Raw genomic sequence first — 14,508 nt, 5'->3', positions numbered from 1 at the left:
TAAAATTTATCAGTGTGCACAGGAAGACTGAGCTTGAAAAGATTTGATTAAACAAAATTCCTGTTGAATTTGGCTAGTTGTATTTTTAATGTGAGATTACAAAATAAAATACTCTCAGAATATCTCACCTGTATTTCAGCAGTAAATGAATCTACCTGATAATGCTAAATCTGTATTAACTTTTATAGTTTAAAACCCCTGAATTCTGAACTAAATGACATGTATTTACTATATATAGTATTTACTAAAAAGTATCTATTTTGCACCTTTATTCTGAACTTGTTTAAGGATAAGCAAAGTTATTTCTGTAACTGCCAGTAACATCAAAATACCCGTGAGTGGACCATTTTAATCAGTTTTATTGATTCATGCTTTCAGTTCTTATTCAGTTAAAAACAAGGCACATTAAATATATTCTCTTATTGCTCTATAAATGCATGCGGCTCATTCTGTATATCAAAAGTAATAAATAATGGCAATAAAACACTGAGACAGTTATAAAAGTGACAATCCAGCCTCAAACACAGTATTTAACAGTCCAATATAGAACAATAACCCAACACAATACATAAAAGTGCCACATGGAAAAATATGCAGTATACATTCTTCCCCCCTCCTCCCCCCCCACAGACACTATTGGGCTTATAGTTTTTATTTAAACAGTAGTTGTTTCATACTAGATTAGAACAATGCAGGACAATGAAATTTTACAGCTGAATTGACCTGAACAGTAATCATGAAATAATCTTTTTTCAAAACAAAGTGTGTTAATGAAATCAAATAATTCTGGATTTTTTCATTTTACTATTTAAACTATTATATATAAATAATATATGCAACTTTTTATGTTGTACAAAGTAAGTATTTATACACATTCTACTGTGCCACGAAAAACCAAAAAAGCAGAGGGCTAAGACATTTATTGCAGCTACAATTCAAAGTAAATCAATATAAGAGGACAGGCACACAGCCTTGAAAATCCCTTTACATTCTGCATGTTATATTTACATTAATAAAGCAAAAGAACAGCACGGAGTGAGTATGTGGTAGACAGTCTAGGCTTTACAGTGAAACCTCAATTATCATTCTTAATAGTATAACTTTTAAGGGAGTAGAAGGGGAACTGTTTTAAAAGGTGTACTGAACCATAAAAAATATGTTAAATGCAGTGGTTTTCTTCGCCTGACCTGAAAAAGCCTCTTATATGTCACTTGCAGCCATTACACTTTAAAAATTATTGGTAGCATAATGTCTTTTTGAAAAATACAAAACAAAATTCTGTATTATTGTACCTTGATTTCCTCCCAGTTCTGGAATATGTGGCAAAATTGTTATTGTGTTCTTTACTCTTTACCTTGAAAGAACATTTGACACAAATAGCTTTATATCTCAGAAATACAGATATACATTTTATCCAGTGTATACTGACATATTTCAATGCACAAACATAATAGAGAAACAATCCTATGGCCCTTTTTGTTCATAAATAGGCCTCATATAATCAAGTGTGCACAAGGACTTAATTCACATAGATTGAGCCATACTAGCGAGTGCTCAGTGGTCTCAAAGGCAAGGAAAGTTGGTTCCCCACTGCAATGTGTACAATAAGGTACAAAGCATCTTGATGTTAGGAAAATCTAATAATGAAAAATCATTTAAAAGGATTTTACCTGGGACTTTTTAGAAGACTGCCCCCCCCCCCCAAGATTTTGCTTAGACTAAGTGCTCCATATTAATTTAAGAATTGCAGGTGGGTTTTTCCTCCTTCCATTTTTAGATAGATACAGTTTTTAATAGCTGGAAACTTGCTAGACCAAAATATTCACACACTACCACCTGCAGTTAGCACTATTATCATAGTTACTATAAATCCTCAGCACTTATATACTTTGGATATGAATTTTTTTTTGAAATTGACTTTTTCAGAACTGTGCTGCTTGCAGAATATTAACTTGGTATCATGTTAAGGAATTTGCAAAGCAGGATTAAAATTAATCAGATTTTGCGTTTAGTTGTGTACAGATGTGGTGGCACTTTAAAGTCAAGGCTTCTGGTTTGAGATGTAAACTGGTATTTATACTCAAAAGGAGTATTATGAAAGAGACTCACCAATAAAATATGCATTCATTTTCCCCTCCCTGTCACAGATCAGGCAGAAATCCTCCATCTGATCTTAATGCTGATCATAGCCAATTTAATAATAGGAAGAGTTGCAGGGTAAATAGCCAGGTGGAGCATGTGTTGAGAATGGCTCAAATAAATGGTCCAAAAATTGGATCTTTCGCCTTTGCATTAATTTGCTGAATAGCCCTTACAACTTTTAAGTAAGGCCTGCTGGAATGCAAAGTAACTTTCCCATTTAAGTGTACATTTTGCAAATATTAAGTGGCTAGGATTAGTGCACTATGGCAAAGTTCTTGTTTTACATACTTTCAGTATTTGTCTAAAAGTACAAAAACAAACAGTATGAGACTTTATAGTAGACTCCAATACCTGCTAGACAAGCATGGTTTTCACACTTATAGGAGGAGGAGTGAAAGCTGTACCCATACATTTTTAACTCTAAATTATAACTCATCTATGAGACTTTTGGGTTTTTTGTCCAATCTTGTGCTCTTCCAGTCTCATGCTGTCAAATTTTTATTGCCAGAAATCTGTCTGGCAGTAAAATTGGTGCCATTGAATGAGAACAACATTGAGAAGTAGTGAAGTGACTATCTATGTAACGTTCTATAAATATCACTACGACTCCTTATCAGGATGTTTAATTTAGGCAACGCTCAAGATATTTCTTTGTGGCATCCTCCTGAAACCTAAATGTGAACATTCCCCTTCCCCCCACCAAAATGATTCCTCTCTTCCTTTTTGTGGACAGGCACTTTGAACACATATGGTCTTGCACATATGCAGAATACTTTTAATGATGTGGATCTCAGGTAGCAGTCACTCTCTGTGCACCATTTATTTTTAAGGGTGAAGATTATCTAAAAGCTTAACAAAAGTTCTGAGAAGGAGTGTCTGTGAACAAGCCTTTTGCAGACTCTATTCTGAATTCCTGCAAATAATGTCTATCTCTAAAGCATGTCCAGTCCAAAAGGCCATATTTTAGAGTATTAATATCAGCAAAGAAAATAAGGAAAAGATAAATGTATCAGTGTGTTTATTCTACGTGATCTGTATCTGGCGGTCAGGGTATACAAAAACAGACATTTGAAAGCATTGGAATATTTTTCAGCACTGAACGAGGCAGCTACACATAGACAAACTTGTAGCTGTAAGCAGGTTTTGTACTTCTCAAACTCACAGTCCACCACCACTTCGGTCTACTGGAATAACAACTCTCTCACGTAGGTTCTCTTCAGCAGTTTTCATAAGTACAGCCAATCGGCTTCCAGACACATATCCTTTCTGAATAGCACTCATGAGCTTAAAAAAATAAATGTTTACAGCATATTAATGATAGTAGCCAAATTTACTTGCCGGACAACACTTAAAGAGATACTAACCCCAAAGGCTGAAGTCTTCCTTGCACTGGGGATTCCACCCATTGGTGGCCAACCAGTAAGGTAGCTGCAACTAAAGCAAACCCATCATGCAGACAAGGTAAATTGCTCTGAGCTGCTATTTCCATTGATGCAGCCTACCCCTGCTTGAAACCAGGATATACTGCACTGGTGTAAATCAGTTTGTAGCTATGTACACTGTCTATACCAGGGGTTTGGAATGGTTGCAGCTTCCCCTGATAGCTGGTTACCAATGGCTGAAATTGAGACAAATCTCCAGTGTAAACAATGCCAGAGTTAATGAAGTATGTTGTCCAAACCAGTAGCAAATGTTAAAACACAACAAATAATGCTGTTGTTATATGTTTTAAACAAAATAGTAGGTAATGCTTTCTAGGCCTGGATTGTGGCGCCCTTTAAATGTACATTTTCTAGTATGGCCAGTGGTAGTTTTGCCTGTGTATGGGCTGCAGGAGATGTACAAATTACGGATGTGATATATTTGTAAGTAACAGTGCAGTGGACCCCCCTACACCATGGCTTTCTAAAGCCATTCATTACAACCAAGCTTGCAAGGTAAATCATATGGGTGAATTATTTTTAAATCTGAAAAGAGTCACAAAGATAGAAAAGGAGAACATGGTTCCTGATCTACCACTGCCCCTGCAATGTACCTTTCTCACTAAGCAGTCTTATTGTAGTGATCGTGTACTAGACTTCCACGATTCTTCTAAATCCAAATTTCTTTAGACTTTTAAAACTAGTTTGCATTTAAGTCCTTGAAACTGGACTCTCAGCACTACCCTAATGAACATACTCTAGTGTTAGACTTTAGCTTTTTATTTTAAAAATCGATGGATAAGATCCGCATTGGATTTGAAATTACATGTAGTCAGCTGGTAAGAGACTTTCTAATACAAAAAGCAATTGGCACTTACAAAATATGATTTCTTCCTCCCAACAGCAGCTAAGTAGCCACCTCACTTCAGATTTCTTCCCTTTTTTCAAAACTATCACAGGGAGACTTGGGCCTATAGAAACCTGGAGAATAATTAACTTCCAAGAGAATTTCTAGTAGAAAAATCTGCCAGGCCCCAAGGGGAGCATGCCACAGAGGACCAATTCATCCAGTCCCTCCTCCTCCTGTTTAATTGCTCTTTCCCATCTTCTGTGCCCTCCACCTATAATTTCACATGGTTTCACTACCTCTGGTCCACGTAAGTGAAGGTAGCATTGGGCCCTTGAACAGTACTCAAGAAAACTACTTGCTGTCCAAAAAATATCCAAATATCTACACAAGTAATGTTAAAGATCTGCCGGATCCTCAGCTGGTGTAAATTGTCATAGTTCCACTCTCGCCAATTGACACAGCCACGAAACTGGTCTCTGTGATGTAACAGACTAGTGATCACAAATGCATTAGCGACCCAGATGCTGATGTGTTCCTCTACTCAGGTCTTACTCTACAAGAATCAGGAAAACATCTTTTTATCTTCCTTCCTCCAGTATTGATTTGTGTGATATCAGTATGGTAGCAAAACATGCAACACTCATTTTACTTATCTGACTTTTCTCTTAAAGACAAGACTAGAACTGAGCAAACACTTTGTAACAACGTATCTAATGAATTTAGCTTCTGCTTCTGTTTGTGATACATCTGTGAGCATCATAATTTCTTCATGATTATTCTTTATTTAAACATTCCTAACTTTTTTTTTTTAACTCATTAGATAGACTGCAAACAGTTTCTGAAAGCATTCATTGTTGACTGTTTGCAACTGGTCAGAAAAATCACATGGCAGTGCTCTGTTCCCCACTTGGATAAGTGAGCAAGCACTTTGGCACACATTCAAATACAAATTTCCACACGTATTGCAAACATAAATTTCCACAAACTTTCTGCCAGGAAACGTAATCCAATGAAAGTTTTCAGAAAGCAAACACAAAAGGAGCATGAGCATAAGTTCCACACGTTTAATTACTTTGGTGGCAAAAATCAAAAGGTGTACTTTATTACTTGTTACCTTTTTTACTAGTTATTTTAAAACTTAATTTATAGTAGTGCACAATATGCTGCATGCTGTCCACATACATAGAAGACATTCAGCCCAAATGTACAAAAGGTCTGATTATTGCAACTTTGAGGTACATGAGCTCAGTAACTAGATTTCAAACATTTATTTTCATTTATTTTTTAAGGAATCGGTTTCAAAATGTGGCTTACAGTGCATTTTTGAAACGCAAAGGATAAACTAGAAGCCACCAATAATTACAGTTTTTAAAAATATGCGAAAAGTGCTGTCATTCACATTTTGGAAGTATTAAAACCACAGAACATACAACCTCTAAAGAGTATTGAGCACAATAAACACTGCATGATTAATTGCCAGTTTTCGGTTTCTTAATTATAGTGCACCCCAATTAACCAATATACCACACTCAAACAGAGAGAGTTCTATTTATAAAATGCAAAGTCACATCTCTTCTTCCCCAGTTGAAACTTTTATATAAAAAGGGGGGCTCTCTCTCAATTGCCTGAAAAGATGTGTAGATTTTTTTAAAAAGAAAATGTATTAATATGTCATCATAGGACTATTTTTTCCATTTTATTTTAAATGTTTTTTGGTCACTATGTTTTAGGCAAATAAATCCTCCTTTTTTGCAATGCTGGACATAAGCTGTGAAAATTTTCTGCATTTAGGTTCAAGAATGCTCTTATCTACAGCTCATCTCCAGAGAGACAATTACCATTTCCTTTGCCTTGATCTTGTTTGTTTAACTTGACACAGTGAAGAAAGGGCTGACATTGACCAAAATCCCCAGCATTAATTTATCACATGTTCGGCATTCATCATTGCCGTGATTCAGGAAAGATTCTGGCAGTCATTTAAAATACCTGCCCAATAAAGACTACAAAAACAGACCTGGCTGGCTGAAAACAAAAATTGCTCATGTGAGGGGAGTCAAATGGATGGAGGCAAACAATTCAGTGGGATCTTTAATGCCCTCTTTTTTTTTTTTTTTTTTTTTTTCTTGTAAAGCATTTGCAGAAAGATGCATAGACAACTGATGTTAATGTCCCCCTTTCATGCACTCTGATGCCTTCTCTCTTTAGATCATTCAGAAATTAAGCAGGACAATATGGATGGCATACACAACACATTTAACCTGTCGCTACATGCCCCCAATACTTTTTCAGTGAAGCTTTTAATCAATAGTCCTATTAAGTATGAACAAATGCTATTGTTTTAACTGTGCAGCAGCTGGCCAAGTTGTGCCCTCAAATGTGTGGGTGGCTCACACCTAATTTGAAGGAAGCAGCAGACATGACTGAGGGTAGGATTCAGCCCTCCACTACTGAAAAGGATACCCCTACAAACCACAGGATATACTGTCTGGACCTAGGGAGGTTTGTTTCGGCATAGGAAAACTCCTTGAGCAGGGCCGGCTCCAGGCACCAGCTTACCAAGCAGGTGCTTGGGGTGGCCACTTTGGAGAGGGGCGGCACGTCCAGCTGTTCGGCGGCAATTCGGCAGACAGTCCCTCACTCCTGCTTGGAGCGAAGGACCTCCCGCCGAACTGCCGCCGCAGATCGCGATCGCGGCTTTTTTTGTTTGTTTGTTTTGTTTGGCTGCTTGGGGCGGCCAAAACCCTGGAGCCGGCCCTGTCCTTGAGTTTCAGAGTTGCTTGGGAATTCTATGGGGGATAAGGGGTATTTCGCCCTCTTGCATTGCCTAGGCACCGTGGCCTTAAACAGCTTCTGGGGACTCTTGACAGCATGTGCCACCCAACTGCAGCTGTTCCCTGATGGAATCTCCACAGCATGGACACCAAATCCACATAAATTACTACTGCAGAATTGATCAGCAGTGTATTGTTCTGTTTCGCCCCTCAAGTTCGCTAGGAGACTTACAGAAAGTGATGGGCTCCTAACCCTATCCTTAAAGGTAGGGTTCTACATGGAGATGCATATACAGGGTTTGAGTTTGCAGCAACCACCATTAGTCATTTCTGTGTTGCCCCCAGTTCAGATCTGCTGGTTTATGTCCTCTCTCACAGAAGTCAAGGGGAGCATGAAGTCTTTTGTTCTTTCCCCACAGCAAATCTTTTAGTTAGGTTACTTTTTTTTTTTTTTTTAAGTACAGAAGACAGCCCACTATTTAACCTCCTGATAGCGGGAGGCAGACAAACTCCATGTTTAAAAAGAAAACTCCTATCAGTCATGGATGGATGATACCTACTAGCTCATCTATTATGTCTCCTTGCCAATGCAGGACAGGCAATCTACGCTTGCGGTGAAATCCTGGCCCCACTGAAGGCAATATTCAAAATTCCTATAGATTTCAATGGGGCCAGGATTTCAGCCTCAGTAAATTCTTCACTGCAACAGTTAACTTGGGTTCCTCACACCTTGTCAACTGCTGGAAATGGGCCATTTTGATTAAAAAAAAAAAAAAAACTTTTTGTAGTGGTAAACTCTCCTGCCTGTAATAGCTCACTTTAACTGATCACTCTTGTTATAGTGTGTATGGCAACACCCATTGTTTCATGTTCTCTGTGTATATGTGTATATATAAAAATATATATATAAAATCTTCCTAATGTATTTTCCACTGCATGCATCCGATGAAGTGGGTTTTAGCCCACGAAAGCTTATGCTCAAATAAATTTGTTAGTCTCTAAGGTGCCACAAGTACTCCTGTTCTTTTTGCAGATACAGACTAACACGGCTGCTACTCTGATACACTCAAGTTACTACACTCGAGCTAGCCTAGTCTTCTGCTTTGTGGTCACTCTCACTCAGAGCTAGTCTCTAGAGAGAGAGACCACAATGTGCAACACTTGAGCTACACAGAAGGATTCTATTAGAGGCTGATGAGTTGCTGTGACGTGAGCTGATGCATCCCCACTGCATTACTGTGCTGTTGTTAGCCAACCATACCCACTGATGTGGCTAGTTGGCTGGATCTTAAAGCACAACCCAACTCAAACTAGAGATTTGTGTGCTGGATGTCAATTGGGTTAAGAAAAAAACTGAGTTATACTTCAAGCTAATAAAGTAGTGAAAACAACCTCTTAGTCTTTCTCTCCACTGCTTTGTCCAGACATAATGGTCATCACTAAAAAAAAAATTATAAGCACATGCTGCAGCATTTGCCCTTACAAGGATAGACTCAGAGTATAGGAAATTTTGTGATCAATACAAATACTGGTGTAGACATTGTTGGTATTTCTTAACGTTGATACAAGCATTGTCCACCTTTAGGCAACATAAATTCATATAAAATCAATAATGAATAAAAAATTAATGGCAACTTTGTAAAATTATATGTACAAACTCTACATCTAGCTTTGATAATTAATTTCCAATATAAAGAGCAAAAGGAGATGAGAGTTCTTTTGTTCCTTTCATTACAACTAAAATAGAAAACCACTCACCTGCAAAAACTCATTGAGTTCAACCTGCCCGTTTTTGTTCAAATCTACCTCATTTAAAATCTCATGAAGCGTATTTTCATCAATTTGAATGCTGATGCTCTAAATAAAACAACAACACAACAGGCAAATCAACTGGATCAGTTAAACATGATTTATGCCATACTACACAACTGAGATAAGAATTCAAAAAATCAAAAGAGAAATGTTACCTCTAACACACTTTGAACATCCAGTATGGTAATAAAGCCTTTCTTTTCTTTATCAAACATGTGGAATCTCTTTTTATATCTGCAAAATAGGATTATTAATAGAAAAGGTATGCACAAAAGATTGACAGAAATATCTTCCCAGGGACTATCTGGGAGGTCCATTTATACTTCATTTACCTGTCAATATCTGAAGGTATAAGAGTGATTTCAGAGCTGTCTGTTAATTGCTCTGATTTTGCCTTGTAGCCCATTTCATAATACAGAAACTTTTTAGCAGATTCAAGTTCTTCCTAAAATATGAAAGAAACAGAGTCTCAGTTCTAGAATACTGAATATTTACATGCTGAATTTCTTCTATACCGTAATATTTCATTGGCTCTTTTCACACACTTATAATTGCTGGTCCTTAGAGGAATATCAGCATTTGATGGCCAAAAAAGTGCTTAAGAGTGAACAAGATCATTAAGATAAGGAACCATTTCATGCTTCACCTAGATCACTAGGTTTGATGTACAAGTGTTCAAGTGTTGATTGTCAATTGATAATTACACTGAAGACATGGAATGCAAAGATTTTTAGGGCCATACCATGCCCTCAATCCACACATGCAACTCACAGTGATGTCAGCAAAAATAGCACTTGCAGATCAAGTCCACGAAATTGTCTTTAATTAAGAATTGGTATCTTATTCTTTGCTTATTTAAGAGTTGTGGGGTGGCGTTTTTGGTATTTAACATTTTGTGTGGAAGGCCATAAAATGCATATTTACCTGAGAGATTGGCTCTGACCCTCCCAGCTCCCTTCAATATTGTAGTCAAATGAGAATTCACAGCCTTAAATCAAATGATCACATACTATTTCTCAAATATATAACACAGTATATTAGCTTATTTTCTACAACCTTAATTACCATTATGTAGTATCTTTAGTACTATGGTCAATGTATGCCATACAAGTCACCAATACAAAGAGTTCACAGTAAACCTTACTTACTCAATATATTATAGATAGCACATATCAATAGTACAAATTTGCTGGGCATGTGTGTGTGTGTCCCCAAGTTTATAACCAGGGCACATATGTGGCAAAGATTTACACATGTGATTAAGTCAATATCTTCCATTGTTTGTTACAGTGCTGTTGTACCTCTATTGGTCCCAGGATATTAGCGAGACAAAGTGGGTGAGACTATAATATCTTTTATTGGACCAACTTCTGTGGGTGAAAAAGACAAGCTTTTGAGCAGAACTCTTTTTCAGGTCTTTAAGGATATGAGGAGAACTACTGAGCTTATCAGGACTATTCACATGCTTCATGTTAAGCATGTACACAAGTCTTCACAGGATCAGGACCTAAGTTAGTTTTGAAGTTAAATGGTCTCCTCCCCTGGAATACTTAAGGAATGCTGTGTTGATAATATACTGCACTATCTCACCCCCAAACAGCAACAGAGATATACTGGACCATAATGAAAATAGAGCATATAAATAGGAATGGAAAAAAAAAACACATTTAAAGATGCTACATATGTAGTTACTGTAACGGGATGATCTGCCCCTGTAACGGCCAAGGGTCCTGGGGCCAGTGAGTGCTGTACTAAGGCAGAACCCTGTTAAAAACAGATTAATGCCTGGCAATTTGCAAGGGATCAGGTGATTGGCTGATAAGCACAGGATTCTGATAAGGGCTGAAAGAACTGAGAGAGGAGCACTGTAAGCAGCAGGTTGGCTCTGGCAGCAGTGGGACGCCCAGACAGGTGGCTTGTAGGACTGGGAAAGAGCTACCAGAGCTGGGGGACTGCTCCCACAATGAAGCCCTGAGGTAAGGGAAAGGGACCTGGTATAGCCATTGGATTTACGTTGAACTGTTTATTTGGTTTTTTCTCTGAAGACTGTTGGTACGACCAATAAATGAAGCCCTGAGAAAAAGGGGCTGATTCAGAAACTGGGCATGGTGTCACTCCTTCCTGGGCTGGAGGGAGACCCCAGCAGTCTACACTTACAGAAACTATGTTATTTGTATTGTTGGAGAAATGGTGTGTGATCATGCAACTAAAGACTGTATCATAATGCGTATGCACAAGGGGGCAGAGAAAGGTTGCCATGCAATCTCAGTGTTGACATTTTCTGACTGTTTTGCAACCTCAGCACTCTTAACCTAATGTTTTGGACAGAATTATATTAATCCTAACACTTACTAATTTACCACAATGATTTTATTTTAAATGTAATTTCTTTTCTCTCTCTATTTTTAACCAAATAAACCTTCCAGTTAGGTTACTGTAGCTATAGTCTGACAACCCTTCCCTTCCTCCTTCAGGATACATACCAAGCAAATTAGCACACATCTGTGATATAACTGCATCACTCTTTTTATGCATCCCTCTGGAAAGGCTCAAAGTCACCACAAGTCCTCCAGCTGGGAGAATTCAAATGATACTCCTGGGGGACTTCTTGCTACTGTGTGTGCGGAATTCATAGCTCAGTGGTTTGAGCATTGGCCTGCTAAACCCAGGGTTGTGAGTTCAATCCTTGAGGGGGCCACTTGGGGATCTGGGGCAAAATCAGTACTTGGTCCTGCTAGTGAAGGCAGGGGGCTGGACTCGATGACCTTTCAAGGTCCCTTCCAGTTCTAGGAGATGGGATATCTCCAAATTCATGGCCCTTGCAGATTTCTTTGCTTCCCCACAGAAAAATTACTTTCTGACAGGGAAGCTGTAAGACCAGTCGTGCACCACTCCCTAGCTGCACAGGTTCATCATTTCAGGCACCTGGAGCAGCCGGCGGAGAGGTAAATCACCGCAGAGCTGGAGACACCCCAGCCAGTGGCTCCTACCATGAGCCGGGATCAACTGCTAATCCTGGCTGGACTGGAGACAGGAAAGGACGGGCCTTCCTCTTCTCCTGCAAGGAGTGGCTGGGGCTGTGTCAGACGCACACCCAGAAACCTCTTCCAGCTTCAGGAAGCTCAGCATCATCTCCTGCTTTCTGCCCCCATTGCTCCTCAGCTGTGCGGGGGGGGGAGGGGAAGGGGTCACTATATGGGGAGCTGTTCCCCCATCCACCCAACCCCCATGCATCCAGACCTCCCATACCCAGACACCCCCATCAAGCCTCACCCCATTCACCCCAAACCCCCTAGTCTCCCATACCCTAACTCCACCCTACTGAATCTCAACCCCTGCATCTGAAGCCCCCTGCACCCAGAGCCCCTGCCTCCAGACCCAAACCCCTGCACCCAGTCTACCCCCATACAGCTTCCTGCACTCAAACTCCCATTCTGATGAGCCCCACACCTCTGCACCACCCTGAGCCCCCACATCCAGACACCCACATCACTGACCCCCAATTAGCTGCACCCAGACCTCACCAAACTCCACTCTCCAAGCACCCAGACTCCCCTGCTGAGATCCCCACACCCAGACTCCTCTGCTGAGCCCCAACCACTTTCACCTGGAAGCCCCTGCAGAGTCCCATTGCCCCTGCACCTGGATGCCCCCAATGAGCCTCTGTGCATCCAGATCCCCCCAAATCTAGACCCCCACATTGAGCTGCCTGCACCCAGATTGTCCCACACAATCCTCTCACCCCACACCTGGATCCCCACACACTGAGCCCCTCCACACTTGGATCCTGCTTGATTAAGTCTGCCTGCCCCACACCCGGTAAGCTTGGGACAGAGGGGCAGGGCCTCAGGGTGTTTCTGGGGCAGGCCCAGGCCTTGTGCTGTGCGAGGGTCGGGTGCAGCCTCACCACTGAGTCAGGATGGGGGGTGGAGAGGCTACAGGGTGATCTCCCACCTTCATGCACTGCCATGCTGGGGTCTCTGCATTTACTGACTGACAAATAAAACTTGCAGAATTTTAAAATATTGTGCGCAGATTTTTTAATTTTTTGGCACAGAATTTTTATTTTTTTACACAGACTGCCCTCAGGAGTAAAATGAGCTTCTTTCTGAACTTTAATACAACTTCTAACCGGCTAAAAGGTATCGTGAATGAGCAATAGGAGGCTTTACGTTCTCTTAGAGCTGAGAGAACTACAACATGCATGCAGGTCCTGCCCTCTTCAAGAGGTGTGAGTGAATCAAGCTCAAACCTGAGCATCCTGCTTGGACCCAGCACTATCTCTAAGTGAATGAGCCAGCCCACATTACTGCACTTTTCTCCCTGGCACTACTCCTCATGGTGCAGGCGCATTTTACAGCATTAAGTATGTGATCCTGCAAGGTGCTGGTCACTCAGCTTCCAATGAAAGTGAAGGATGCTCACCAGGGCTGCCCAGAGGATTCAGGGGGCCTGGGGCAAAGCGGGGGAGCTGCAGCACTTGTACTCACCCAGTGGCAGTCTGGGTCTTCGGCAGCATTTCGGCAGCAAAGGGCCCTTCAGTGACTCCGCGTCTTCGGCAGCACTGAAGGGCCCCCCTCTGCCGAAATGCTGCCGAAGACCCGGACTACCGCTGGGCCAGGGCTCCCAGGGCATTTCGACAGCAGGGGGCCTTTCAGTCACTCCACGTCTTTGGAGCACTGAAGGGCCCCCCGCCGCTGAAGACCTGGACCGCCGCTAGGCCAGGGCTCGCAAGGCCCTCTGGGCGGCCCTGATGCTCACCACCTGGTCCCCATGTGGACCAGGTCCCATATCGCTAAATTTCAATGGCTTCTCAGAGATGAGGGAAAGGAGAGAGAAAGATGACTTTGGGACTATTAGTGAGGCCAATAGGGGTATCAAGCCCAACTTGATCATCAGTTCACAAAGGAAGCCTTATAAGAGAGGAGAAGGAAGACAAGAGGGATACAAAGAAAAAACAATGGGCAAATGCCACGCAAGCTTCCCTTCCACAGCTCTACCAACGAACAGCAGTCCTGACTTGAAACGCTCCTACTATTCAAATTTCGTGTCTCGCAAACTGACTGGCCAGTTGTGCCAAATTTCATGTTGAACAAAATGTCCACTAAGGAACAGGATGAAACCTCCAATTTTACTCTCACTTTTAAGTTAAGCAGCACAGCACTATAGATTCTGATCTATTCAGACTAGCTGGAACTGGTTTGATAGCTTTGTTTTTATAATGGCGTATGCCAAAAGATCATTCTTGTGGGAAGAAAAGGGCATTTGCAATGTTCTATTAAACCAGTTTAGACATGCATTTGTTAAGATTGAAATTGATTAAGGAAAACAAGAGTAGAGCCCTGCAGCAGGATTGGGATTCTGCATGCCCCACAGGACCCACTGCCATAATAACGGGAGTGGGTTAAACATACTTTGTTGCAGGCGGGTTTGGGTGGGCAAAAAAACAGACTGTGGTAACCTGCAAGAAAACACAATCTTTTATCAGTTTGTCATAAATAGAATTTCAGCA

The 14,508-nt window shown here is 40.7% G+C and overlaps 1 protein-coding gene across 8 annotated transcripts in view; it reads right to left on the bottom strand.

Moving 5' to 3' along the window:
* Positions 1-341: 341 nt before the first annotated feature.
* GPD2 (glycerol-3-phosphate dehydrogenase 2) overlaps positions 342-14,508 on the bottom strand; it is a 123,129-nt gene continuing 108,962 nt past the window's right edge. For all 8 annotated transcript variants that reach the window (XM_005296936.5, XM_005296937.5, XM_042860839.2 and 5 more), the window contains 4 exons: positions 9,329-9,441; positions 9,152-9,230; positions 8,943-9,041; positions 342-3,426 (listed from right to left, as the gene is read on the bottom strand). In XM_005296936.5, coding sequence (XP_005296993.1) covers positions 3,301-3,426; positions 8,943-9,041; positions 9,152-9,230; positions 9,329-9,441 — 417 coding nt within the window. In that variant the 3' untranslated portion in view covers positions 342-3,300. The remainder of the gene's footprint in view (positions 3,427-8,942; positions 9,042-9,151; positions 9,231-9,328; positions 9,442-14,508) is intronic.

Source organism: Chrysemys picta, chromosome 11, assembly GCF_011386835.1.
Source record: "Chrysemys picta bellii isolate R12L10 chromosome 11, ASM1138683v2, whole genome shotgun sequence".
Classification (NCBI taxonomy): domain Eukaryota; kingdom Metazoa; phylum Chordata; order Testudines; family Emydidae; genus Chrysemys; species Chrysemys picta.
This window is presented reverse-complemented; position numbering and strand designations above follow the sequence as displayed.